The following is a 26693-nucleotide window of genomic DNA, read 5'->3' on the forward strand; positions in this document are numbered from 1 at the left end:
CGACAGTTCACACGGTTTGTCCAATTCTACATAGATACATCCACAGGGTCTAAGACTTCTTGATTGCACCTTGATTGTTCTGAGTCAGGAAAGGATCCATGGAAGTTAGGGAATATGTGAGGAACAGAAATTAGAGGACGAGGCATGCAGGAAGTGCAGGATTAAAAAGCAAAAATGGTCATGGGGCAGACAGTTAACTCTTCTGGATGAAGGCAAGGGGGATGAATCATCTTTGCTTCAATCACCTTCAAAATCCTTTTGTGGGCAGTCTCAGGACAGAATTGCCTGAGAAATGTGAAATGTGACTGCTTGTCTGTTAAAACAGCCACAGTAGATATAAAATCAAAAATAATCTGTTAACTCTGTTCAAAGTAAAAGCTGTTTTTCTTTTTTTTTAAACAAACTACATAGCACTTTAAAATTATGAGAAAGACTCCCTAGCTGAGAAATGGCATGTGTCTGCTATTAGCACAATTCGTCAACACGCGTTTGTTATGTTGTTCACAAACCCACAGTTCTTTCTTCTAGGCTTGTGTGCTATCTACCTGCAGTATTGAAAATAGAAATCTGCCATTTCAAAGGAAAGAAAAAAATGTCATCAATACTGTCTTGGAAGCAAGACACAGCTAGCTTCCTCATATGTACTGCTAACCTCAGCTGCTGCTCTCAGGGATGCTGTGAAGGGTGTAGTGTCAACTGGGAACTACGGCAATTAGGAAGGATGACAGTAATGCTGGATGATAAATAAATGAGGAGAAAACTGTCCAATTGTTCCCTTTCTCACACTAGGCTCTTCCTGCAAATCAGCCCTTTAGTACCACCCTTTTGTAGAGCTCAGAGTCTCAGGATTAGAAAGAAACATTGCAAGGGTGTCTAGTAGCATCCTCTGCCCAAAGCAATGTACAGATCCCACACTGGCCCCGCCTCCCATGCAACTCCATCTCACCAGATCTCACATTTGATTTGGATTACACCCCTCCTGAGAACATCAACTCGCAAATGGAGGACCCAGGGGGCTCAGCAAAAAGGTCACCAGATGCCATCTTAAAGGTCTGCCAGCCTTGGCAGAGACTCAGTGCTGCCAATTTCCAACTGCGTACCATCTAATAGGCCTCAAACCCTCTGGAGAAGGCAGCCCGGAGTGTGCCAACACAGTGAATGGGGATCTAATTTCAGTAAATGAAAGCATGTTCTTGTTTGGAAGTAATAACAGATAATCAGCACAACCAGACTTTTCTCTTTTAAAAAGACAACAACAAAATAAAAAATAAAGTGGGACTGGGGAGGGGACTGCAGCTGAAAATCTCACCAAACTCCATGGGGAAGCTGAAACGTAAAGCCTGTGCTAACGTAGCAAATGTTGTGATGAAATGTGAGGGTTTTTTCCTCTTCTTTTTTTTTTACTCCCTGGAGCCATCCATATACTATTTTTTTTTTTTAAAGATATTCGCCATGTATTTCTTCTTTAGGTCTTTTTTTTTTTTTAATTTATTTTTTATATTTATTTTTGGCTGTGTTGGGTCTTCGTTTCTGTGCGAGGGCCTTCTCCAGCTGCGGCAAGCGGGGGCCACTCTTCATCGCGGTGCGCAGGCCTCTCACTATCGCGGCCTCTCGTTGCGGAGCACAGGCTCCAGACGTGCAGGCTCAGTAGTTGTGGCTCACAGGCCCAGCCGCTCCGTGGCATGTGGGATCCTCCCAGACCAGGGCTCGAACCCGTGTCCCCTGCATTGGCAGGCAGACTCTCAACCACTGCGCCACCAGGGAAGCCCATCATCCATATACTATTATCATTGATGTTTAGTCTTCAGAAAGATTTTTAAAGTACATTAATTCCCAAACCCATGCCCAAATTATTTCTTCGTCATTGTAATTATGCTAGCTAACATGTCCTAAATGCTTATTTCTATGTGTCAGCCACTGTGTATAAGTTCACATAAATTACTTCATGTTATTCTAATAATCCTGAAAAGTAGGTATTATGATCATCATTGTACAGATGAGAAAACAAATCATCAGAGAGATTAAGTAAATTGCTCATTGATAAACTGATAATAAGTAGAGATCTAGGGCTCAGACCCAGGTCTGTATGGCTCCAAAGCGTGTACTCCTTCCTCCACATTTCTCCTCAACTTCATACTCATAATAAACAAACTGGCTACTGTTAAACAACAGGATTTTGATTCTCTTTTAAAATGTTAATAAAAAATAATGTATATATAAGTACCTAGTCCATCTTCCAACCTAGGCTTATAAAGTCCCTCTCAGAACACCCAAGTGGCCATCCTTCAGCTTTGGTTTGTACCTTCCCAGGGACAAGGGATTCATAACATTCTCAAAGTTATTTCCAAAGTTTCCCACAACTCTCTTCATAGCATTGAGCCACATTCTGACAACAATGAAAATAACCAAAGTGTATTTTTCATGGCATTTTGCACTATACTACTTTACAGAATAAGAATAGTTTCTCAAATTGGGGCCATTTTGGCTACAAAATTAGTAACCAGTTCAATCACCAATTGTTCTTTGGTATGATTTACTCCCCACCCCCCTTTTCTTTTCTTTTTTAATTGAAGTATAGTTGACTCACAATGTTATATTAGTTTCTGATGTACAGCACAGTAATTCACTATCATTATAGATTTTACTCCATATAAAGTTATTATAAAATGTTGGCTATATTCCCTGTGCTGTACATTTTATACATGTTTTATACCTAGTTGTTTGTACCTCTTAGTCCCCTTCACCCATTTGCTCCTCCCCCAACCCCTCTCCCCTCTGGCAACCACCGGTCTGTTCTCTGTAACTGCGAGTCCCTTTCTGTCTGGTTATATTCATTTGTTTTATTCTTTAGCTTCCACATATAAGTGAAAACATACAGTATTTGTTTTTCTCTGTCTGACTTATTTCACTAAGCATCCAGGTCCATCCGTGTTGTCATAAATGGCAAAATTTCATTCTTTTTTATGGCTAAGTAATATTCCATTGCATATATAATGTTCTTTATCCATTCGTCTGTTGATGAACACTTAGGTTGCTTCCATATCTTGGTTACTGTAAATAATGCTGCTATGAACATTGGGATGCACATATCTTTTCAAATTAGTGTTTTCATTTTCTTCAGATAAATTAACTCACAGAAGATGATATCCCAACATACCTACTCTTCTGAAACCTTCTTTTTACACGTAAATCCAATTCTACAGCATTAGGCATATTTACACCATGGATGTTTTCTTCTATTTTGCTTGTTTTTTAGCTATGCATTATTATCTTCTTAGTCAGGGTTGCAGTGAGCATACAATCCACTCACTGTCTTCAAAGATCTCACAGTTAAGTGGGAAAAGCAGACATTTAAACAGAAAATTATAATACAATGTGATAATTGAAAAAATAGAGTATGTAAAAAAGAGATATAGAATCACAGAGGGTTGTCAAACCAAATCTGCTTAATAGGAGTGGAAATGACTCCATGAAGGAATTGATTTATAAGATAGCAGTTGAAAGAGAAAGTAAGAAGTGGGAAAATATTCCAGATAGAATGAAGGGATTGTTCTTGGAGAAAAAGACAGTGATTGAACTTCAGACCACCTGAGGCGGGTCACAATTGTGCAGGGTGCTGGATAATAAGATAGAAACTTGGGTCACTCTGAACTTATTAAATCAGAATTTCTGAAAGCAGGACAAGAAAATTTACATTCTTATCAAACACCTCAGATGATTCCTATGTACACTGAAATTTGAGAAACAATGGCATAGACAATGAAAAAGGAAGGTCTTTTCCATAGTTGTGCAAAATGTACAAATAATTTCAGGCAGTGGCTAAGGATGTGAGCTCTATGTTCAAGAGACCTGGTTTTGAGTCCTAACCCCAAATATAACTTGTGTGATTTTGATAAGTTATTTCACATCTCTAATTTTCAGTTTCTCATCTGTGAGATTAGAAAAATAATACTTATCAAGATAAGATGTATAAAATATTTAGCACCGAGCCTGGGTTCCCAGTCAGCCCGTGACAAATGGTAATTTTATTTTAGTCCTAAGTTAAAGTGCTATCTCCTTTATCAATACCTTTCTCATCACCCAGGTACAGAAGGGGTGCTCTTTCCTTTGGATCCCCAAACTTTCTTTGTTGATAGGTAAAACTAAAGTTCGAAGGATCAACATTTCACAGTTCATAGGAACTGAGGAAAATCTGTTTAAACAGATAAAAAGACAGAGTTCATGTAATCTCTCCCACCACCTTGTTATTTACTAATAATAGTAAATACAAGTTATAGAAATCACCCACTTTAAAAAAAAAAACAAAGAAGATTAATTCATATTTAAAATCTGCTCTGATAAAGCACAATTCTTTGGAATCACATTCCTTAATTTTACAGAAAAAACCGCCAAAGAACCCCAAACATTGTTGTATCAAAGTGTCCTCAGGTGAATTATACCCAGGAGCTGTGCAGACTGTGCTGTTTTTAAATCTTTGAGCCAACAATTTCAATTATAGGCTTGAAATTGAATGTTCTTTGCACTTGTATTCTCCCCTGTTTCTAAGCAAGATGATTGTGCAACTGCCTGGCCTCTTCACCAATTATCTCCGTGCTTTAAGGCACAGCTCTGAGCCAGGTTTTCCATCCATGCTCTGAGATCCTTGAACAGCTCCTACAGTTCTCCTCTCTCTGTAACACGTTCTGGATATATCCGCAGGGTCTATGGGAACAAGGAGCAATAATGATTGCTATAGGGGTTTTGTTTAATTAGATTGAACTAAATCAGTGGTATGTAAAGAGACCATGGATTTGAAAAGTGTACTATAGGAAAGGAGGGGAAGAATGAATAGGCAGAGCACAGGATTTTTAGGGCAATAATACTCTGTATGATACTATAATGGTGAATGCATGCCATTATACATTTGTCCAAACCCATACAATGTACAGCACCAAGAGTGAACTTTAAGGTAAACCATGGACTTTTGGTGATTATTATGTGTCAGTGTAGGTTCATCAATTATAACCAATGCACCACTCTGGTGAGGGATGTTGATAATGGGGAAAACTACGCATGTGTGGAGGCAGGAGGTATATGGGATGTCTCTATACCTTCCTTTCAATTTTGCTGTGAACTTAAAACTGCTGTTAAAAATAAAGTCCTAAAAAAAGTGTACTGCATAAAAATAAATCTGTGCTTTCTCAAAATTATAAGTGGTTAAACTATATGTGGCAAGGTATTACGTTATCTCTTTATAGAAAGTTTTCCTGTACGTATACAAGAACTTATGTTTTGTTTTGCTCTTAAACCAAACTAGGATTATACAGTTTTGTGATCTTTTAAAATTTTTCCAGTTGACAATATAACGTGGATACCTTATGCATCAATGTTTATGTATCCACAAGAACATTTAAAGTGTCTAGATAGTATTTCATTGTATAGATATACAAGAGTTTATTTAACTAGTCCTCTATTATTTGGGAACATTTACTGTTCTCAAATTTTTACTAGTTTAAATATTGCTTCTCTGCTGGACATTTTCCTTTTCTCCGACTTCCTTGCGTCCTCATCCACTCTGAGAAGCTGACCTTTGTGGACTGATCAGCTGGTCCGCTCCCATGTCTTCTGATTCTGGCCCTGGCAGGAGATTGGTTCTCCCTGCAAGAGTGCCTCAAGCTACTTGTGTCTTTTACCCAAAGGTCACTACTTTTCTCCAGGTGGCCTGAGTTACAGAATGCTTCCACCTCAATAACATTCCCCTTTTCCTATCTCTGCAGACCTTGCAGCTGCTAGCCCATGATTCCTGTACTGTATCTTGCAATTCTTTTACTCTTGTAAACAAATCCTCCTAATTTGAGTTATGTAATCTGTTTCCTACTGGACCCAGACTTGTGTATGCTTGTGTACATTTTTGAAACCAAACCATTACATCGACCCATAATTATTTCCACAGAATTGATTCATAGGTGGTGATTTGATGCCAAAGCACATACACTTTTAAGGCTTTTTATAAGTATATCTAAAAACCAATAGCATATGAGTACTCTTTTTTTTAAATTTTTTTAAAATTTATTTTATTTATTTATTTTTTTTTGAGTACTCTTTTTCCTTAACCCTTGTCAACCTGGGTATTTCCATTATAAAAACATTTCCAATTTGATTGGTAGAAAATAATATCTCACTGTTGTTTAAACTTCTTTCATTACCACTCAGGTTAATTCCCCACCCCACTCCCCCAACCATACATATATATCTAGTGTTCATTTTTATTTCTTCTTTTGTGAATTGCCTGTCTAGATCTTTTGCCAGTTTTTGAAACTGGGCTGATCATCTTTTTCCTATTGATTTGTAAGTGCTCTTTATACATTAAGAGGATTAATTTTTTCCTGTCATATATGTTGTAAATAGTGTTTTGTTTTTGCCTTTTACTATTTATTATATTTTTGGAAGTGTAGGACTTCAAATGGTAAAGTAACAACTTTTGCCTCACAGTCTCAAGATTTAAGATCAATGGCCACCTATTTTTTACACCATTAATTTGACATTTACTCACATAAAGCCCTATACTCTAATTTAAAGCTCTATGCCTATGTCTTGGGCTGGAGGCATATGTCCCAAACAGTATCGCATGCTCCTTTTTACTTCTCACAGTGTCTAGAATAATAATAATAACTTAAAACCTATTGTAGGAGGTTAATAAAAAAGAAAAAAAACAGTGGAAAGGGCATAGGAGAAGTATGATTTTTAGCATATTACTTCATTTCTTTGAACTTGTGAAAACATAAACAATTGTTTGTGCTCTGATATCGTTCTGTTTTAGGGAGAGATTGAGTTCATGGATAGTAAGGTGATATGTAGATTATATAGCAAGAAATACAATAAACAAAAATAAATTATTACAATTAGTTATTTCTTTAAAAAAAAAATAAGTAGGTATTTGAATTTTTAAATCACAAAGTTTATCCAGGCTTTATGTAGGGACTATAATTGATTGCTGCTACCATCTCCTGCCTGGATTACCATAATGACTCCCTAAATGGTCTCTCTCATTTTACTCATGCCTCTTCCAGTTTATCCTCCACTCAGCAGCCAGAACCATCCTTTAGAAAGCATAAATTCGATTGTGTCCTCCACTGCTCTCAATTTTCCAATGTCTTCCCATTCTACATAGAACAAATCCAGAGTTCCTATCAGGGACCACATGGCCCATGATCTGAGCCCCGAGGGCCTCCCTGATCTCATTTCCTACGCCCCTCCCCTTGTTCACTAGCTCCACCAAATCTAGCTTCCTTGCTCCTCCTTAAGCACACCAAGAGGCTTCCTATTGGCTGTTCCCTCTGCCCAGAATGTTCTTTCCTCAGCTATATGCATAGTTTACTCTCTGTGTAGAACTGTGGAGGCACGGGGATGGTGATGAACACCTGTGGTGTCGCTTGGTACAGACTGAATCTCATGGGTGGAAAATCAGCAGCTACGCAGCTGCCCTGATCTCTGGGTGCTGTGCTCCTGGGAAGTGACACTTTGGCACTTTGTAAAAAGCAGGCATAAGGCAACCTAGTACCAAAAAAATCTGCTTAGACTCCAGATGCTCAACTTAGGTGCTATTTGTAGCAGTTGTTGGGGAAAGCCAAATGTCCAATATCTGGAGAACTTGGGGTCTGTGGGAAGTTGCAGCCTCTTCTTCTGGGGCAGGAGAGGGAAGAAGAAACTACTAGTTCTATGGAAAGTTGGAATCTGGTGAGCCACACCCACCGGGATAGAGTTGGGCTAGTCTTAGCCAGCTCACTGCTAGCTAACCATGGATAAGTCTCATTGGGTAGTTCTGACTCATCTTTACACAGTCTCAGTTAAATGCCATTTGCTTAGAGAGGCCTTCTGGGAACATCCCTTGTGATTCCATATACCCTTATGACCCTCCTCTATTTTTCCTCATTGCACTATCCTCACTTGAATGGTCATTGTTTACCTATTTGTTGTATGTCTCCCATCACTAGAATTTTAGGTAACCTGCTCTGTCCCTAAGGCTTGACACTCAGCAAGTACTCAATTAATGTTTGTTAACTGAAAGGATGTCAATTCCATATATGCATTAATTTCTAAAACTGTTAACATTAACACTTTAAAAGAATTCAAGAAACTCAAAAATATTGTATTAATGCAAAGGGCTTTGAGGGATTAAAAAATGACAGAATATGGGCTCCATGAGAGTCATGTGGAAAAATAAAGAATTTTGTATTTATTGGCTCTAAACATCAATGTACATTATTACAAATATTTGCTATTCTTTCCCATAAAAACTCGGAGTCAGCTTCCCCTGTGCTTATCAATCCTATACCAATAGCAATGTAACTGGAATAAAATGCTTTGGGTCATTGATTCTTGGCATGGGAAGGAACTATAGAGTCCAACTTTATTCACCAGAAGCATCTCTACTCACAGGGGTTTCTTGAAAGTGACCCAATTCCTCTTTTATTTAACAACTCAATTCCCAGATTCTATAAATGTTCCCCTAGGCCACATGTCACACCCTGGAGCTTCCATAATGCCACTCCTTTAGTGCTTGAACCTTTAGTGTGCCAGGATCCCTCCTAAAATGTGGCATCCAGGATGAAGAATAGTACTTCCAGGTGACAGGTCTAGTTCTGAGTATGATGCCTGCCTCCTGCCCCACCCCCCATTCCTCTATCTGGACACCTTTGGCTCATGCTGAGCTTAAACACAAGTGTACAGGGGAAAACCCTCCATTTTATCCTCCGCTCTACTCTCTACTACTACCACACACTACTGGTCATCAAATATGTGTGGGTTTTCCCCACTCCAAGCAGTTTTTTGACATCAGCTGAGGGTCCTACATTTCAATTCCGTCCTGACACTATCTACCTGGAGTTAGCACTGATGCCATAGGTTAAGGGCTCAGTCACACAAGACTGCCCTGCCCCCTTCAGGTGTCAGTCACAAGTCCAGGTTGTTACCTATGTTTCTGACAGGGTGGCTATAAATTAGGGTTCCCACAATTCTCTCCTCAGGTTTGATGAATTTGCTAGAGTGCCTCACAGAGCTCAGGAAAACCATCTACTTGCTAGATGACTGGTTTACTGTAAAAGGATACAACTCAGGGACAGCCAGATGGAAGAGATGCAGAGGGCAAAGTATGTGAGGAAGGGCATGGAACTTCCATGCATTCTAACATAGTATAACACCCTCCCAGCACACAGATGTGTTCAGCAGCCTAGACGCTCTCTGAACCCCATACCTTTGGGATTTTTAGGAGGCTTCATGTAGTTATGATCAATCATTCACTCAGTCTCCAGGTTCGCTTACCTCTAGGAGGATAGGGTGGTGTCAGGGGCTGAAAGTTCCAAGCTTTTAATCATGGCTTGGTCTTTCTCGTGACCAACTTCCATCCTGGAGCCACCCAGGATCCCACCAAGAGTATCCTCATTAGAACAAAAGACACCTTATCACTCAGGAAATTCTTAGGGCTTTAGGAGCTTTGTGTCAGGAACCAGGGTCAAAGATTAAATAGTAGAACAAATGATACTCCTAGTGCTCTTATCTCTTAGGAAATTGTGAGAGTTTTAGGAGCTCCATGCCAGGAACTGGGTGGGAGCAGAGACGAGTATGTATTCTTTTTTTAAATTTAAAATTTTTTTTCATTTTTTATTTTTTTGGCTGCACCACACAGCTTTCGGGATCTTAGTTCCCCAACCAGGAATTGAACCCGGGCCCTTGGCAGTGAAGGCACGGAGTCCTAACCAGTGGACTGCCAGGGAATTCCCAGAGACCAGTATGTATTCTATTACTTCACAGTAAGTAAAACCCAAACATTTATTCTATACAATCACTTACATGTACCCTTATCTAAAGACATACTTTACATATATTTCTCTTGATTTTATCTTGCTGGTTTTCGCTCATTTTCCTGCCAAGTCTTCCCAGCATTCTACTACTTATCTGTTTACTAAAGTGATTTGTCTATCTTCCTTCAGTTGGGGATTTCAAAAAATGTTGACTAAGAACAGGGTCACACATAAATCCTCTCAACCTCTCCACCTGCAACACATTGTGTTTACATCCATTGTTCAGTCACTACCAGGTTAGTACGTCGCCTATCTTAATACTATTCAGTCCAGAATTCTCTGCCTTATTTCAAGACTTTGTGAGAAAAATGTGCCTAATCACTCACTGAAATTAACCAATACTGTGCTTTATGATTCCCTTCATCTGCACTGCAGTAACCTCATCAATAAAGAGAATGCGGTCAGTTTAGCATGCTCTGTTTTTTAGTCAACATGCACCAACCCTTAGTGACCATCACCTTTGTGTTTTGTTCTCACATCTAATATATTTAATTCTTTGGCCTGCAATTTTGCCAGGGGTTGTCCACAAGCCTCAAGTTCTGTGATTTCATTACCAACTTTTATCTCCTTTTAGAAAATGAGGTATTTGTCTCAAGTCAACTGGCATATGTTCTTCTGGATCAGCTATCAGATGACTCATCAGGGTTCCATAGTAATATCTTCATGCTATTTTAGCAACACGGGCCTTTAGACTTGGATTTAAAGCACTAAGAATTGTCTTTCTAGATCTTTCCTTTTCTTGGCATCTATTGTACTCTAATTCATTTATTAGGCTTTCAATATGTACAAGACTTTGCACTCAGTGCTGAGAGTACAGTTGTGCACATAGAATTTACAGGTAAATGGGGGGGACACAGAAACGCATAGGAAATTGTCAGAGTGCAATAATCCCTATGAATGCTATGGGAGCCCACAGGGGGAGGAAGGCAGGCAAATCTGAGGTTGGTGATGGTGGCACTTCATTAAATTTGCATTTTAAAAAGATGGTGCTAGCTATACTTGAGAATTGGGCTTCTCAAACACTAATGTTGCATAGGTCTCACCTGGGAATTGACAACAGTGTAGATTCTGACTCAGTATGTCTGGAGAGGGGCCTGAGAGTCTGCATTTCTAACAAACTCCCGGGTGAGGTTGATGTTGATGGTCCATAGACTACCCTTTGAGGAACAAGGATTCAGAGAATGAATGAGAGAATGAGATTAGAGGCAGGGAGCAGGGTTGGAAGGCTGGTGTAGGGATATATGCGGAAAACGATGATGGCACAAACTGAGGGACACCTGTTTTACTCTTTAAGCCTGTACCTTGATCTTTTTTGTGAAAAATATGTATTCTAAGTAGGCACTGAATATTTTCCGTTCATCTCCTGTTAGTAACTGTCCAGGCTAAGCTAAAAAAAGACGGAGGGAGTGCTGTTCCAGTCTTAATTCTTAATAAGTGGCCTGACTTTAAGTTCACTGAGGCCTCAGTTGTCTCACCTCATCTGTAAAATGGGAGACTGGTTGTTATGAGTTATGTGCCCCCTCCCCCAATTCATATGTTGAAGTCCTAACCCCCAGTATCTCAGAATGTGACCTTATTTGGAAATAGGGTGACTGCAGATGTAATTAGTTAAGATGAGGCCATGCTAGAGTAGTAGAGTTATAAGCCAACTGACTGGTGCCCTTATGAAAAGAGGAAATCTGTACACAGACATATACAGGGAGAGGCAAGGAGAGAGACCTGGAACAGAAGGATCCTTCCTGGGCACCTGGAAGGAGCAGGGCTCTGCCGACACCTTGGTTTCGGCTGACTAGTCTCCAGAACTGTGAGACAATACATTTCTGTTGGTCTAAGCTACCCAGTTTATGGCATTTTCATACAGCAGCCCTAGCAAACTAATAGACTGATTTGTACCTTGAAGATCACTTCTCTGTCTGATATACTATCCATCTTTTCCACACATCCTATAAGAAATCTGAACTAAATGTGGTTACACGAGAATAGTTCTATTTTTCCATCCATTATTAATTTGTAATTTTTTTTTTAATCCAGATTTTCCTTATAGAGACTTCTTCCTCTTTTGGCTTTTACTTATGTTTCTTATGTACATTTTTTACTTATGGGTTCAACTGATTCACCCCAAAGAAAACACCTTCTTGAGGCCCTGGCTGAAAGGTGTAGATGTAGCATGACTAAAATGTTTTTTAGAGTCAGACTTTGGAACATGCAAAGGCATGGTAGTGGTGGGTCTGTCTTTAACTCAGCAACAAGAAGCCTCTTGAGAGTTATTTATTTTTGAACCATACAAGAATATTTTAGGAAAGCTTGTTAACTGTCCTATGTCATTCCAGCAACAGTAACATCAAGTCCATAGAAACAGAAAGAGAAAACTTATCTTAATATTAAAAAAAAACAATTGTTTTATTGTCTGTGTCATAGAAGAAACAGAACTGTGTCTTTTATTTCCAACTAATGTAGTTGATGTAATGTACTCTTATTTCCTGAATCTAAAGTTTAAAGAATAAAGAGAAATAAATACAGGTATCTTCTCATAAGACAGATGGAAGTTTTCTCTACTTTAAAAGGACAAGGATGCTTCCCCTACCTCCCACCCCCATTAGGAACGTATTAGACTCTGATACCCTGGAAAAAGGAAGGGGTTGGGGATGAAGGGCTTAAACAAACAACCTCAAAGAGGAATGGAAATTAGTAGAAGAGCAATGTCTTCCAGGTAGAAGGAGAACTGAGCAAGGCATTCCAACTGATCTTATTTACTTTTCTGGACAACAACTTGGATTTGTCAAGATCAGCAGATCTTGAAACAATCACTTATCACAGTATCTTAGTTTCTTCATCTACAAAACAGAGATAACCTGGCATAGAATATTAAAGGGATGCCAAGTGTTTCATAGAAAGAGATTTGATTTTTTACTTAATGTCTTGTATCCATGGAAAGATTTGCCTCAATAATAATAGCAGAACCATTTATTAAGCATGTTGAATATACTTCTAGGCACTGGAAAGATGTTTTGCATACTTTTTCTCATTTGATCCTCACAACAACCCTACTAGATAAATGGATTTTACCCCCACTTGATAGAATCTGAGGCCAGAGATGTTAATTCACTTTCTCAATGTCAAAAGTCTAGGAAGGCACAGAGCCAGGATTCAAACTCACATCTCTCAGGTCTGTAGGGATCTCAAACATATGACTCATGTGCTGCAAAGCTCACTTCCTGTGCCATGACAGACATTACTAATTGATTACAGTACTCACTTTTGAATCTCTTGGGGCAACCGTACTGATTGGTGGGGAGGTAAAGCCCATTTGCCCTTCTAAAGCCTATACTCCATAACAGTAGTCCTCATGGCCTCATCTTCAGGGATTCTGATTTAATAGGTCTTGGGTTGAACCCCACATCTTTATTTTTAAGGACTCTCCAGGTGATTCTGATGATAGCCAGGTTTGGTGTCCACTGCTTTCTGAATCTGTGTTCATTGAGGTTAGATCTTTTTGTTTCTCTGTTTTTTTGGTCTGTGGGTTTCTGAAATAGAGGAAAGAACTAAGGAAATCATTTTAGGAGGGAAAGACAATTACTAACTGGCTGCTATTTATGGAATGTCTACTAGATGAAAGGCAGGGCTAGTATCTTCTTTTTCTTATGCAAACCACCAAAACTCTGGAAGGAAGAACTGGTCACTTTTCTGTGCCAAACATCTAGAGAATTTTAGCGATATATGAGTGTCCCCCTTCAAGTGTGACTGTGATGCGTTTAGAGGAAGAAAGCCCTCTTAGTTATGTTCTGAGAAGCCCCTATTGGAGGAGTATGGATTATGAAGAAAAGTAAGTGAAACTCTTACAATTTATGACTCTTTACCAATCCCACTCCTTTAATTCATAACAATTTGATTAACAACCTTCCCCTCTTCCTCCCCACCCCCCAAAAATTACTACATGTGGTAGATTACAAACCTGATGAGGAGAAGCAGCAATACTCCATTAATATTTATAAATGTCTCAATGCTTATATTTCCCATCTATTTGGAAAATCAGCCCAAGTAATTAAGGTGTATGGGGAATTACAAAGATGAAAACTTTAGGAAAACACTGTGCATAGAAGTTATCAACACTATTTTACTTTTACTGTTGCATCTTAATGACTTAATTTTCCATGGACAGCATTTTTAAAATGTAAATTTCTGGATTAAAAAAAAAAAAACTTCATTATCATCCAAGCAAAACAGGTATTTTTCAAATAGTAAACTTACATCTTTGGCTTCTCCACAAGGTATCAAAAGTGTTTACTTCCAACGTTTTTCACCATCATCTCAGGCATCGCATTTGATCCACGGGCAGTCTTCCAAACTGAAGACATAATTCTCAAAACCTCTTCAAATCCTTGGGGGTGGAAAATAAGTAAAACTCTTTCTCTGGATTTTCCACTAGGCAACTGTAGCATCCTTGTCAATAATAACAACAACAATAATAGCAAGACCAAGTGCTTTTCCTATATTATTATTTCAATATTTCTAATAAAATCATGAGAAAGATACTCTTAATTACTATTATCATTCTTGTCTTACAGTTGAGGAAACAGGCATAATGTAGCTAAGTAACTTATCCAATATCACATAACAGTAATTAGCAGAGTTGGGAATTCCACCTAAGAGAGCTGCAAAACTGGTTGACAGCCATTCGGTGACTCTGCCCTTCTGTACTACAAGTCAAGTGACAGGATTCTTGTGAGATCAGAGAGGAAACCAGGGCTTTAGAGGGACGTGTGAAGAACTCAAATTCAGTTTTGAAGCTCAGTTTCCCCATTTATGAAACCAGAATAATTCCAGTTCTGCTCTCTGGATTTAGGGATAAGCCAATGAGATCATGCATCTGAAGGAGCACTGTGCATAGAAAAGGAGATTTTTCTCGTTATCACTGATCTGTTTCTGCAACAATGCAGTGGATCTAAAATTGAGATCCAGCACTAGATATTCATTGCATGTTTAAACAGGTCTGATGCCAGGGGAAACTTAGAAGTTCTATAAACCTGGCCCCAGGCTAACCATTACCTATCAGAGGCTCTCAGAGATTGAAAGGCTTTTAGGAATCATTCCAATCCAAATGCTCCCTTTACAGATTGGGAAACCAAGGCCCAGAGAGGGTGTTATTTGACCAAGGTCACACAGCGAGTGACAGCATACCTGTTTCCAGTACCCTGGTCTGATAAGTAGACCAGGGCTCTTCCCAAAACCCTAGCTTCACTTAGTGTGTGGTCAGCAATATGACCTGCTCTGCGAGGGTAGCCCCATCCCTACAACTTCTTTGAAGCTATCTGTAAACTTCAAGGACCAGAATTTGTGATTATGGGGGTCCTCTCTACCCAGCAGCTGCGTGTCAGTCCTCTCCCTGGAGAGCTCAGAGGGGGCGGCCTTACCGCTCTGGCGACTCAGGGGTTTGTGGTCAGTGCTTCTCCCCAGGATCCCGACCTACGGAAGCCTGTGGGGATCGGGGTGGGGCGGGAGACCGGAGCCCAGGAGTCGGGCCAATCACAGGGCCCCGCTCCTGGGCGGAGGCTGCACCAGCTCCCGGTAGCTAAGGACGCAGAGGGCTGTTGCTGGGCGGGGACCAGATCGCCTACCTGCGGGAGGCTGGGGCCTTCTCCGCGGGTGCCCAGGGTGTGGCTGCTGAGAGGTGAATAGTCTGGATGTTTTTTTCAAACCTGGTCTTTGGAACTTCCTCGAAGATCTGTGAGCGTCCTTCTTGAAGTCCATCTCTCTCACTTGTGTGGTCACGCCTGTCCCACTCTTTCCCTTAAGCTTCATTTTCCTTTATGAAGTGTGCACGCAGCTGGGAATCTTACACTTGTCGCTTCAAATCCAGGCTCTTCCACTGTATGGCTTTGCATAAATCCGTTCTTTTCCCTGAGGTTCAGTGTCTCAACTGCAAAATGGAGGAAAAGTACTAACAGGGACATAAAGGTAAGTTGGTGATGCAATTAAATAAGAATATTTAAAAAAATAATTTCGAGTGATATCCACCTGCCACATCCCTCATTTGAACCAGATAAATATTACCTTGTAAGTTAACAATTGCCAATAAAATAATTTTATTTCGATTTTAAAGATTAAGAATACAAGGCTTGAGGTATTGAGAAATTAGCCAAGACCATACAGAGGTAATTGACAGAGGCAAGATTTGAATATAAACCTACATATATCCAAAATTTCTAGGCATTTTTTATTATGCTAAAAGTCTTCAGCAAATGTGGGTAAAGGCACTTTAAAATGACTCCAGAATGGTGTTATTTCCATCAGCAGCAGCAGCAGTCCCAGCATCCACACCCACTGCCTCCTGCCCTCTAGCTGTGTTTTGTGCTTTACTGTATCATCTACTGGCACATGCTGCCAGAGATGGATGACATACTGGCCTCCCCTCTAGGGCTCACTCTCTAGTGGGCAAGACATACAGGCATATTCTATGATATACAAAGTGCCAGGGGAGTAGAGGAGAGGGGGCAGCTCCCTTCTCACTCCCCCAGTCCAGCTTTCACATTGTCACCAGATCAGTCCTCCCAAGGTACAACTCTGATAAGCCCCCTCCTCTAGTCCAATGTCTCAAAGGCCTCCCATCAGCCATGGAGGATGTCCATGGTTTCAAAGTCTTCTATGCCCTGGCCTCAAGCTAGACCTAACCTGCTATCCCACTACTTCTCCCAGACTTGCTAAACTCCATTCAACCTGGTCCACTCACTGGCCTGAATCTGCCTTTCATTTCTCTGCCCCTGTGCCTTTGTTCACTCTCTTCCCTCTGTCTACAATACCCTTCTGTTTCCTCATTGTGTCAGCCTGCTCTCCATTCTTTAAGTTCCATCTCAAATGGCCAAAAGTATGTACCTGAGAATCAGATACCTTGGGTTCAAGTCCTGGCTCTACTAGTTCAATGTGATCTTACTCAAGTCACTTAATGTCTTTATACTTTAGTTTCATCTTCTATAAAATGAGGGTGATGTTTTGTAAAGATTAATTGAGTTATATAAATAAGGCATTTAGAACAATGCCTGACGCATAAGGAGCAATATAAATGTTGGCTCTCATCATTATTATAATTATCTGTCAAGAAGCCAAACCAGATCCCAGAAGCTGAAAAGGATTTCTCTATTCTCTGTATAATTTGGTTTCTCTTTTATAAAACGTGTCTTTCTTTGCCTGTTTGCATCAGTTATCATACCTTCCAGGACTACACTTGTGGTAGGCTGAATAATGGCCCCCCAGATGTTCACATCCTAATCCTTGGAAGCTATTAATGTTACCTTCTGTGGCAAAAGGGACTGTGGATGTGATTAAGTTAAGGATCTTGAGATGAGGAGATTATCCTGGATTATCCAAGTGGGTCCAAATATAATCACAAATGTCCTTAAAAGAGGGAGGCAGTAGGAGATTTGACTACAGAAGAGGAAGTAGGAGATATGACCTTGAAAGCAAAGGGTTAGAGTGATTTGAAGAAGAGGTCCTGAGCCAAAGAATGCAGGTGGTCTCCAGAAGCTAGGAAAGGCAAGGAAACAGATTCTCCTCTAGGGCCTCCAGAAGGGACCACAGCCTGCTGATCCCTTGACTTTAGTCTCACTTTAGTGAGACTGCTTTTGGGCATCTGGCCTCCAATTTGTGTTGTTATAAACCACCAAGTTTGTGATAATGTATTTATTATAACAGCCATAAGAAATTAATGCAATGCCACTGAAGGATCCACTTCTTTATAGAACTGATCATACTCTATGGCTTAAGTAAGCTGAACAGTTCTTATCAATGACTAGTACACAGATATCAGAGGATAAAGAAGTCTTCTATCTGCCCACAGTTTAGTAACCTGTGAGGATAAGGTGTTGAGGCCGCTGGCAGAGATGTATATCAACACATACTACCTTTTTTTCAGTAGAAGAGGAGGAAGCCAGATCAGAAATGAAAATAGAGCCAGTGTGTGAAAGGTCACAAGACAAAGAGCCTAGATCCAGCTATACCTGAAGCTAGAGTCTAGAATTCCCAAACAGAGGAGAGATAAATTTCCCTTTTACTTAGGATATTTTGAGATGGGCCTCATTAATCTTTACCCAGAGGGTTCTGACTAATACAGAGACTCTTAAACTTCATGTTGCTAAGGTTTATATGTGGGATGCAGTTAAAAGATTGAATGACATTTTAAGTTTCACTATAAATTCTGTGATAAAGCTTGACGGAGTAAATTGATCTTGATCAAATCTGATATTCTACTAAAGACTATCCTTTGACCTTATCTTGACTTAGAGGTTTTATAAATGCTAACTAGAAACATAATAGCATTGGAGGGAGGCTTTCCATAATGCAGCTGTTCTATCAGTTTGGAGGTATTTAGATGAAATTTGATATATTTTTTCAGACCCCACGGAGCCTTTGATTTGCCATTTCCCAACCAAGTGACCTTGAACAAACAATTTAACTCTTTTATCTTTAAGGTAGAGACAAGCAATAACTACAGTCAGAGCTGCAAAGAAAACCTAGGTGTGATTGACTCTAGAAGTAGCCTTTATAACCACAACTCCACACCACCTCTGTGGATGTTAGTTAGCCATTTTTGTTGTTATTATTGTTACTATTAATGTTAATGTTTTTATTGGCATTGCTTTAAGGCTCTAAGTCCCTTAGAGAAGCAAATTCTGTGACAGAATTCTTAAGAAGGAATGGCCTTTTCTTATCTGGGATTTTTTTTTTTTTTACTTCACACTCTGCTTTATGAAATGACATAACCAGGAAACATCTCTCCAGTGGTTTATATTAAACAAGACAATACAAAAAGCTATGCAATAAACGTCTCCATAAGATTAAATACTGCGGTTAAAACTGCCTTCCTTGAATTCAACAGCTTTAGATTACGAGTCACCAGAGAAAGATTCCAGAGAAACATCTCCATCCAATAGAGTCAGCTCTCTCCCCTTCGCCCCCCATAAAGATGAATAGCTGTAATAAGGGGACCAAAGAATGCCCCCACCTAAGACTTCATGATTTTACATTTACCATCAGACTAAGGAAGAGGAAAAAATTGTCTCCAGTGTTTTGTTTTTGCCCATATAAGTCAGAACAGAATGAGTTTATAAATAGGAAGCGATAAAACACTGGTCTTTTGAACAGTTTATTCAAAGATCTGTAAAACTGAGGCATTTTACACTGTAGTCCCTGTCCAAAAAGAGAAGGGACAAATACGAGTGTAAACTGAGCTGTGTTGCAAAGAATATGGGGTATTATACTTATTTCTTTTTTGGCCAAAGAAACATACAGAACCCAAGCCAATGATCTTTATGACTAATGGAGGATGTCAGGTAAAAAGATGAATGAGGGCAGGCTGATTTTAGAACAGAATGCAAATATGGCCAAGTTTCTTTCCTCTTTAAAGTGCTCTCTTGGCTCTGGAAAAACAAGGTCATGTAGCTTACTACTTAGATGGATTGACTTTGGGCCCTATATTAGTTTACTAGTATTGCCATAACAAGTACTACACAGTGGGTGGATTAAAAACAGAAATTTATTGTTTCACAGTTCTGGAGGCTAGAAGTCCAAGAGGGTATCAGCAGAGTTGGTGGCTTCTGAGGGTGGTGAGGCAGAATCTCTTCCATGCCTGCGTCCTTGCTCTTAGTGGTTTATTGACAATATTTGGTGTTCCCTTGGCTTGTAATTTCTGCCTTCATGTTCACATGGCATTTCCCTGTGTGCACATTTGTGCTCACTCTACTCCAGTATAACCTCATCTTACCTCTGCAGTCATTCTATTTCCATATAAGGTCATATACTGAGATATTGGGGGTCAGGATTTCAATGTGTGAATGTGGGGGGCATACAATTTGCTATTGACTGAATATTCATGCTCCTCCCCCATCCATACGTTGAATCCCTAACCCGCAATGTGATGGTATTTGAGGAGAGGCCTTTGGGAGGTAATTAGGTTTAGATGAGGTCATGGGATTGGTGCACTTATGAGGAAAGAAGGGACCAGAGCTCTTTCTCTTCATCCCGTGAGGATACAGCAGGAAAGTGTACCTCTGCAAACCAGGAAGAGGGTTCTTTCCGGGAACTGAAGTGGCTGGCACCTTGATTTTGGACTTCCCAGACTTCAGAACTTGAGAAGTAAATGGCTGTTGTTTAAACCACTCAATCTATGGTATTTTTGTTATAGTAACTTCAACTAACTAAGGCATAATTCAATCCATAAGAAGGCCTAACTGCTTGGATACAAAATCTGGCTCTGCACTTAGTATGGTGTTACTTCAGGCAAGGTACTTTGCCTTTCTGTAACTTTATTTCTTCATGGGTAGTACCAATGCCTACAATCATGTAAGGTTGAAAGGAATTAACAAACGTTTAGGACAGTATTTGGTATACGGGAAGGGTTTGTCTTTAGCCTTCCTCCTTAGGATGATATACATGTTCTTTCTTTCTTTCTTTATAAATGTATTTATTTATTATTGATTTTTGACTGTGTTGGGTCTTTGTTGCTGCGCGTGGGCTTTCTCTAGTTGTGGAGAGCAGGGGCTACTCTTCGTTGTGGTGCGTGGGCTTCTCATTGTGGCGGCTTCTCTTGTTGTGGAGCACAGGCTCTAGGCGCCCACAGGCTTCAGTAGTTGTGGCACATGGGCTCAGTAGTTGTGGCTCGCGGGCTCTAGAGCACAAGCTCAGTAGTTGTGGTACATGGGCTTAGTTGCTCCCCGGCATGCGGGATCTTCCCAGACCAGGGCTCGAACCCGAGTCCCCTGCATTGGCAGGTGGACTCTTAACCACTGCGCCACCAGGGAAGTCCCACGTGTTCTTTATTATGGCCTCCTTGGTTTGGCTGTTACTCACTTCTCCAATCCCATCTCCCTCTCTTTCTCCCCAACTGAAGCTGCACCAAGTTGCCTGCAGCTCCTTAAAAACCTCCCATGGAGTTTTATCCCTCATGGCTTTGCAGAAGTTGTTGTTTTTGCTTGAATGTTTTCCTCATGACCCTGTTTCTTTCAAATAAGATCGAATGTTACCAATTCTGTGAATTTATCTATTCTTAGTGTCCCTAGGCAGGTAGGTCTGCTCTCTTCAGTAAACTAGCAGTCTAAATGAACCCATGGGTTAAATCCAATTCACCTGCCTTCACTAATCAAGGTTATTTTAAGATTTGCTTGTTCTCCAAGCAGCATGTCCTCCAAACAGCATGTAGCCAGAACAATAAGATGTTTGCCTGAGCTGTTTTCTAGGACTTGGAGTCAGCTGTGTCTAGTTTGAGCTGAGCCAGTTAAAACTCAATAAGACCACCGACCCTTCAACTGGGCATGCGCGAGTGTTCACTCAGTGATCTTTTGAACGTGCAGAGGCTTAGAGCTCTTAGTTACGCCTGCGCAGAACAACCATTGTTGCACCTTTTCCCAGTCACCTTTCTCCGCTCCCCATGCCTCAGGCCTACCACTTCATTATTCATTATCCCATAAATACCCCAAGCCCCTTGCCTTCTGGGAGGGAGGTAGATTTGAGATTTGTTTTTCTGTCTCCTTGCTTGGCTGCCTTGTGAACAAACCCTCTTTGCTGCAAACTTCAGAGTCTCAGCATTTTGGCTTGCTGTTCATCCCGCAAAATGAACCTGGTTTGTAATATTAACACTTATTTCTCTCAATTGTAATTACTGGTTTATTATCTTTTTTCCCTACTCGGTTTCTCTTGTTGATGGTAAATATTATGTCTTATTCATCGTATGGCCAGTTCTAAGCACAGTGCTGGCACATAGTATGTGATCATAAGTATATTTTAAATATATGAAAGGGAACAAACATATGTTGGATAGTTTGTAATAGCATAATACGAATTATGATAAGTAAAGACCATTTAACAAAGGATAGCATCTTCTATTTATTTAAGATTTAAAATATGTCAGTCACTGAGTGAGTAACTTATGTGTGGTATCTCATTTAATTTCAGTAATGTTCCTATAAGGGATATATTATTTATTTTTTTGTTCTGATGAGGAATCTGGTCTCAGAATGCTGGATTACACAGGACTTTTGATGGTAAATAGGAGAAATTCCCCTAAAGCCAATGATAGCAAAAGGGGCATTTCTCATGAAACCCAGGTACAGAAATGAACTCAGGCCTCTGGCACAGTCAGGGACATGGAGGTTTTTTTTTTCTTAACCTTTGTCTCTGCTTCTCTCTGTACATCGGCTTCATTTATTCTCTTCTCTGCTATACGTTGGTGTTTTCTGATCCCAGACCATGGGAAAAAGTTACCCCCACAATGCATGAGTTTATATTATTTCCATTCAAGAGACCAGTAAACCTAGAATTTCTTAGTCCATTTACTAGGGTTGGCCTAGTTTGGGTTAGACCAATTCATCTGAACCAATGAATTGTTGCACTGAGGGAAAGGAGATAATAGCAGAATGATAAACGAAATTGTTGGAGGAGCCCTTAGCCTTGAGGAAGAGACAGTATCCGGAAAGTTACAAGGTATAGGAACCTGGTAGAGGTTAGTCTGATAGGAGGTTGAATCATTTTCCCAAGGTCTTGCAGCAAATTAATGGTAGAACAATGATTCAGATTCACATCTGTCTGACTCTAAAGTATTGCATCTTCTCCTTGGAGCATACATTTTTAACCTCTAGAGTATAAAAAAAGAGTCCTAGAAAAATGTGGTCTTAATGAAAGGTCCTAGAGAATGACTGCAGACTAGAAGTTCTAAATCACAGAAAGACCATTCTGGTCACCTCTGCCCTGGATTGTTAGGAACATTACCTGATTTTAAGTTTTAGCATCTGTAAATCACAGAATTTCAAGGTTGAAAGGAATCTCACAAGTTATGCCCAGTGATTCTGAAGGCCTCAAAGAGGCTATATGGTAGAATTAAGATCACTGACTGAGACCAGAAGGTTGGGTTCAAAGATCAATTCCACCACTTACTGTTGCATGTCCTTGGGCAATGGGCTTAGCATTTATGCCTTGGTATCCTAATCTGTAAAAGGAGGATCATAACAATAACTACATTATTCTTTTTCTTCAAAGCAGTATTTGTTGCGCACTTATGTGCAGACCCTCTTCTAGGTGTTTTCTATTTACCAACACATTTATTATCATAATAATTCTGTGAGGTATGGAATATTGTTTTCAATTTAGGAAACTGAGGCAGAGGGAAATTCAATACCTTGTCCTAGAATATACAGTTACTTAGTGGTAGGGCTGGGATTCAAACACATACAGTTCGGCTTCAGTGCTTATGCACCACCACCATGTTCTATACCTGCCTGCTGCTCTTGGGAAGAACAAGTGATAAAGTATACATGAAGCACTTAGCACAGGTCCTGACACACCCTACATTCTCAATAAATGTCGGTGCTGCTGCCATGACTCTCCTCCCAGTTCTAATCGTCTTACTGCCAGCTATGAAACCCAAGTGCCATAAACCCCTCAATTCCTGAATGCTTGTGGGGAAAGAGGGAAGACTGCTTCATTTCCTAATACTGCTTCATGGCCTAGAAGAGGGACCTTGTGTAGATGTAGGACTTTTCAGTGCCCAGTATCCCCACCCACTTCTAAAATGGCCTGATTGGGATAATGCTCCCTCTTTTTGGTGGGAAGTAAGAAAGTGGTTGAGAGAAGGAACACTTCTTGATAGAGCCCCCAAATGGTCTAAGTTGGTTTTATGATAAAACTTACTATATTAGTATCACTGGTATCTATATCTATTAAATATTTATTGGGCATAATTTTAAGGTACCACATTGAGTTGTTGAAGATATGATGAATCAGATTTGAATGCCCCTCTCAAGATTACCAATCAGAGAGGTAAAATATGCTCATAAATATTCATAATACAGGACTGGAAAGATTAATATTCTTGAAATGTCCATACTACACGAAGCAATCACAGGTTCAGTGCAATCCCTATCAAAATCCCAATGGCATTTTCCACAGAAATAGAACAAACGATTCTAAAATTTGTATGGAACCACAAAGAAATCTGAATAGCCAAAGCAATCTTGAGATAGAAGAACAAAACTGAAAGCCTCATGTTTCCTGATTTCAAACTGTTACAAAGCTGTCGTAATCAAAACAGCATGGTCTTAGCATAAGAACAGGAACATCAATGTCTAGATCAATGGAATGGAATACAGAACCCAGAAGTAGACTCATGCATAGATGGTCAGCAAAGGAGCAAAGATATACAATGGTAAAAACCAGAGTCTTCAGAAAATGGTGTTGGGAAAACTGGACAGCCACATGCAAAAGAATGAAACTGGAGTATTATCTTACATCATACACAAAAATCAACTCAGAATGGTTTAGACTTGAGCATACCTCCTGAAACCATAAGACTCCTAGAAGAAAATATAGGAAGTAAGCTCCTTAATGTTGGTCTTGGTAGTAATTTTTTGAATTCGACACTGAAAGTAAAGGCAACAAAAGCAAAGATAAACGAGTGACACTACATTGAACTAAAAAGCTCTGTACAGCAAAGGAAACCAACAACAAACTGAAAAGGATACCTACTAAATGAGAGAAATTATTTTCAAATCATATATTTGATAAGGGGTTAATATCCAAAATATATAAAGAATTCATACAACTCAGTAGCAAATAAAACAAACAATCCAATTATAAATGGGCAGAGGATCTGATTAGACATTTTTCCAAGAAGATATACATGGCCAGGTACATGAAAAGATGCTCAGCATCACTGATCATCAGGAAAATGCAAGTCAAAACCTCAATGAGATATCACCTCACATGTGTTAGAATGGCTATTATCAAAAAGACAAGAAATAACTAGTATTGGTGAGGATGTGGAGAAAAGGGAACCCTTATGCACTGTTAATGGGAATGTAATTTGGTGCAGTCACTATGGAAAACAGTATGGAGATTCCTCCAAAACTTAAAAACGGAACTAACATATGTTTCCAGCAATTCCATTTCTGGATATTTTTCTGAAGAAAATGAAAACCCTAATTTGAAAAGATGTATGCACCCCATGTTCATTGCAGCATTATTTGCAATAGCCAAGACAGGGAAACAACCTGTGTCCATTGATGGATGGATAGAAAAAGAAAATGTGATTGTTATATCTCTCTATATAGATATAGGAATATTATTCAGCCATATAAAAGAAGGAAATCTTGTCATTTGTAACAAAATGGATGTACTTTGAGGGCATTATGCTAAGTGAAAAAAGTCAGATAGAGAAAAATACTGTATTATATGTGGAATCTAAACAACAAATAAGCAAACAAACAGAAAACCAAAGCAAAGCAAACTCGTAGGTACAGAGAACAGATTGGTGGCTACCAGAGGTGGGGTGGGGTGGGTGAAACAGGTTAAGGGGGTCAAAAGGTACAAACTTCCTGTTATAAAGTAAACAAGTCATGGGAATATAATATACAGCATGGTGACTATAGTTTATAATACCATACTGCAGATTTGACAGTTACTGAGTAAGTAGATCTTAAAAGTTCTCATCCCAAGAAAAAAAAATTTGTAACTCTATGTGGCGATGCATGTTAACTAGACTCCTGATGATCATTTCTCAATGTATACAAACATGGAATCATTATGTTGTACACCTGAAACTAATATGTTATATGTCAATTATACCTCAATTAAAAAAAGAGGTGATTGTATAAGTGTTCAAAGATATAGATGCAATGTGGCATTTTTTTCTTTTCCTTTTAAATAAATCCTGTACTTAAATCTAAATCTTTTTTTTTTTTTTTTTTTTCTGGCTGTGCTGGGTCTGTTACTGTGTGGGCTTTCTCTAGTTGCAGTGAGCGGGGCTACTCTTTGTTGCAGTGCGTGGGCTTCTCATTGCAGTGGCTTCTCTTGTTGCAGAGCATGGGCTCTAGGCATGTGGGCTTCAGTAGTTGTGGCGCATGGGCTCAGTAGTTGTGGCTCGCAGTCTCAGTAGTTGTGGCTTGCGGGCTCTAGAGCACAGGCTCAGTAGTTGTGGCACACGGGCTTTGTTGCTCTGCAGCATGTGGAATCTTCCCAGACCAGGACTCGAACCCCTGTCCCCTGCATTGGCAGGTGGATTCTTAACCACTGTGCCACCAAGAAAGCCCTAAACGTTTTTTTTTTTAAATATTTATTTATTTATTTATTTGGCTGCGCCGCGTCTTAGTTGTGGCATGTGGGATCTTCGTTGCTATGTGCGCGATCTTCGTTGTGGCATGTGGGAACTCTAGTTGTGGCATGTGGGATCTTTAGTTGTGGCATGCTAACTCTTAGTTGCGGCACGTGGGATCTAGTTCCCTGACTAGGGATAGAATCCGGGCCGCCTGCGTTGGGAGTGCAGAATCTTAGCCACTGGACCACCAGGAAAGTCCCATGGACTTTAAATCTAATTTAAAGTATTAGATTTTATACTCCAATAAAGATGTTAAAAAAAAAAGCATTAGATTTTAGATTATGGAACATTCATATAATGAACCACAAAGCGGTCATTGGAAGTGACGTATTGAGACATAGACATGTAAAGATGATCACAATATATTAAATTTAAAAAGCAAGTTACAAAATTGTATGTGTCATAGATGCCATTTAAAAACATATAGTAAAAATAACATACTCTAGTAATAGAAAAAAAGTTCTGGCAAGAGACATTAAAACCTTACAGTATATAATTCAACAAGAAAAATATAATTAATTCAATTAAAAAACAGGCAAAGGATTTGACATATGTATGAATATTAGTCATAAAAAAGAAGGGAATCTTGGCATTTGCTACAACATGGCTGGACCTTGAGGGCATTACATTAAGTGAAAAAAATCAGACAAAGAAAGACAAGTCCTTTATGATCTCACTTATTTGTGGAATCTAAAAATAGAAATAAAAAATTAAAAAAACCC

General features: G+C 39.6%; 1 protein-coding gene and 1 pseudogene across 1 annotated transcript in view; one reads left to right on the forward strand and one right to left on the reverse strand.

Annotated features, from left to right (window-relative positions):
* Positions 1-14194, reverse strand: part of C3H1orf87 (chromosome 3 C1orf87 homolog) — a 100458-nt gene extending 86264 nt beyond the window's left edge. Inside the window, 1 exon segment of the mRNA XM_068537543.1 lies at positions 14088-14194. Within this exon segment, the coding sequence (XP_068393644.1) occupies positions 14088-14194 (107 nt within the window).
* A 985-nt stretch (positions 14195-15179) lies between these two features.
* The window catches only part of LOC137760580 (bridging integrator 3 pseudogene), a 101442-nt pseudogene continuing 89928 nt past the window's right edge, over positions 15180-26693 (forward strand).

This window comes from Eschrichtius robustus, chromosome 3 (genome assembly GCF_028021215.1).
Source record: "Eschrichtius robustus isolate mEscRob2 chromosome 3, mEscRob2.pri, whole genome shotgun sequence".
Classification (NCBI taxonomy): domain Eukaryota; kingdom Metazoa; phylum Chordata; class Mammalia; order Artiodactyla; family Eschrichtiidae; genus Eschrichtius; species Eschrichtius robustus.